Source organism: Morone saxatilis, unplaced genomic scaffold (genome assembly GCF_004916995.1).
Source record: "Morone saxatilis isolate NCDOM2014 unplaced genomic scaffold, NCSU_SB_2.0 Contig6, whole genome shotgun sequence".
Taxonomy (NCBI): Eukaryota; Metazoa; Chordata; class Actinopteri; family Moronidae; genus Morone; species Morone saxatilis.
The window spans coordinates 2,693,451-2,695,654 of NW_023340206.1; the positions used below are offsets into that span (position 1 = coordinate 2,693,451).

A 2,204-nucleotide genomic window follows, 5' to 3' on the forward strand; every position below is an offset into this window, starting at 1 on the left:
GACAGTAACCGAGTAGCAGCTGCAAACTGTACAGACACAAACTGAAGGATAAGGTCCAAAATCAAGCAGGGAACTCGCACAGTCCACGAAGATACACCATCACAGGCCTCCCTCTCCATTTTACAGTCCATTAAATAAAAAAAATGTTTTTCCAGTTGCACAGTCCAGACTCTGCTGAACCTTTGGAAGAAATCTCCTTTCTGCTTTGACCTCTGTGCAAGACTTTGGGAATAAGGCTTCCTTCTAGTGGTGAAACAGTCTAGAAATGTTTGTAGACGACAGATTTTTTACGTTTTTGCACTTTCTGAGTGTTCTTTTATTACTGAATCACTGCCTTCATGTGTGTAATTCATAATGTTTTCAAATATTCCCATATACATTCCATTGTGCCCTAATGTTTTGTTCCTCTCTAGACTTTGTTGACCAGCTATTAAAAGACAGACTTATAAAAAAAAATCCTTCCATTTATCGATCATTAAATAATTTTATATAAAAGCAAACCTAACCATCCCCGCCCCGCGAAGGCCTTCCCTAACGGTTAACTACTTCACCACCTTGTTATCGTACATATATGCATGTGCACAATGCATGTATGCAAATTCAGTTCCCCTCTCTCGCTCATGCACACACACCAGAACAGATGTTTTACAGCTTGTTCTCACATGAGGTCCATGCAGTACCAAAGCAGAAATATCCAGATGTGGGTGTTCTTCGTTTTTTTTTTTATGTTTCCAGTACGTGGCACAAACTTATGGCAGAGAAGCGGATACATGGTTCGGCTCAGACCTGGATCCAGTAATATTTGCACAATTCATATTAGTGTTTCTTTCAATCTGCTTGGCGTACCAGACGGGTGGGGTTTACCATACAGGGCGACACGATATCTTCCAGAGAGTTTAGACAATCGCAGAATCTTCTCTGTGATCTCAAACTTACCTGCTCCAGTCTTCATTGTCCCAATATTGTAAACCCCACAGATCCAGGATACCAAGCATGTTAAAAAAAATGCTATAATTAGCAACACTAATTGATCATGGTCTGGTTTGGGTTTCAGTATATACACAGTCATCCATTTATCATTGTGATCCCAAGAGGATAGAAGGAATTCAGGACTTCCCCATTTCACTAATGAATGTTCACCTCCATATATTCTCTCATTGTCTATTCATCCATCTGTATTGTGTCCTGATCTCCAAGTTCAACACTCTCCGGTAAGTTTGGTGCCGTCCCCCCGTTTGGGCGGTGCAGGCGGGGGTCCTCGTCGTAGCGTTGCATAGCCTGAGATGTTTCCGGACATGTAGCCGCTGTTTCCTCCATTGCTTTGCTTTCCTTGGTCCAGGAGCAGCTCAGGGGGCGGCGGAGGCAGCGCCATGTCGTCCATAGTTCCCACAGGGTCCAACTTGCCCGTGAGGCCCGCCGAGTTGAGAGAACCTTGGCGACCCACTGACTTTCGCTTCAGTGTCCGGTTGAGATCCTCCAAGAAATTGGGCTGGCCTGAGCTGCCCTTCGGGGAGGTGGGTGGAGGCGGTGACAGCGGAGGGGGTTCTGGGGTGGTGTTACTACGCCGCCCGAGTGTGGGTGGAGGAGTCTTTTTCAGAGAGCTCTTCCCCCATGATGAGTTGCTGACAAGGGAGACAGGCGGAGGAGGAGGGGGTGCCTGGGGCTGAGGGTTGACCACAGCTACCCTAGGAGGTCCTCCGCTATTGGCGTCACTACCGGGAGGTGGAGGAGGAGGGAAGAGCTCAGAGGCCGGGGGAGGAGGTGGGAAGAAGGCGCACTCAGGTGGTGGGGACGGGAAGTCGCCACTGGATTGCTTTACCTGGCTCACTTTGGCCTGGAGTGCCAAGGGCAGGTTGGCCAGGTTGAGCTTGCCTGGTTTCGGGGGAGCAGGGGGTCCAGTTGAGGGGTCTTTGGAAGGGGATCCAGTGGAAGAGGAGGTGGGACACGCGGAGGAAGGAGAGGTGTTCTGGGGAGCGAACTTGCTGAGCAAGTTCTTCCTGGATTCCTCATAGGAAGCGTTGAACTTGATGCTGGAGTTCCTCTGCGGGGTGGGAGGAGGTTTCTTGCCTACAAAAGAGCCAGAGGGTGACCTCCTCGTGGGGGAGCCCAGGTTTCCAGGAGGGAGGGGAGGGGGAGGTGGAGTCGGGCCTGTTACAGGGGCTGGGGGAGGTGGCGGAGGTGGCGGAGGTGGTGGAGGGCCTGTT

General features: G+C 50.1%; 1 protein-coding gene across 1 annotated transcript in view; it reads right to left on the reverse strand.

Annotated features, from left to right (window-relative positions):
* Positions 1-6: 6 nt before the first annotated feature.
* The window catches only part of raph1b (Ras association (RalGDS/AF-6) and pleckstrin homology domains 1b), a 39,549-nt gene continuing 37,351 nt past the window's right edge, over positions 7-2,204 (reverse strand). Inside the window, exon 17 of the mRNA XM_035678051.1 lies at positions 7-2,199. Within this exon, the coding sequence (XP_035533944.1) occupies positions 1,199-2,199 (1,001 nt within the window). The 3' untranslated portion in view covers positions 7-1,198. The remainder of the gene's footprint in view (positions 2,200-2,204) is intronic.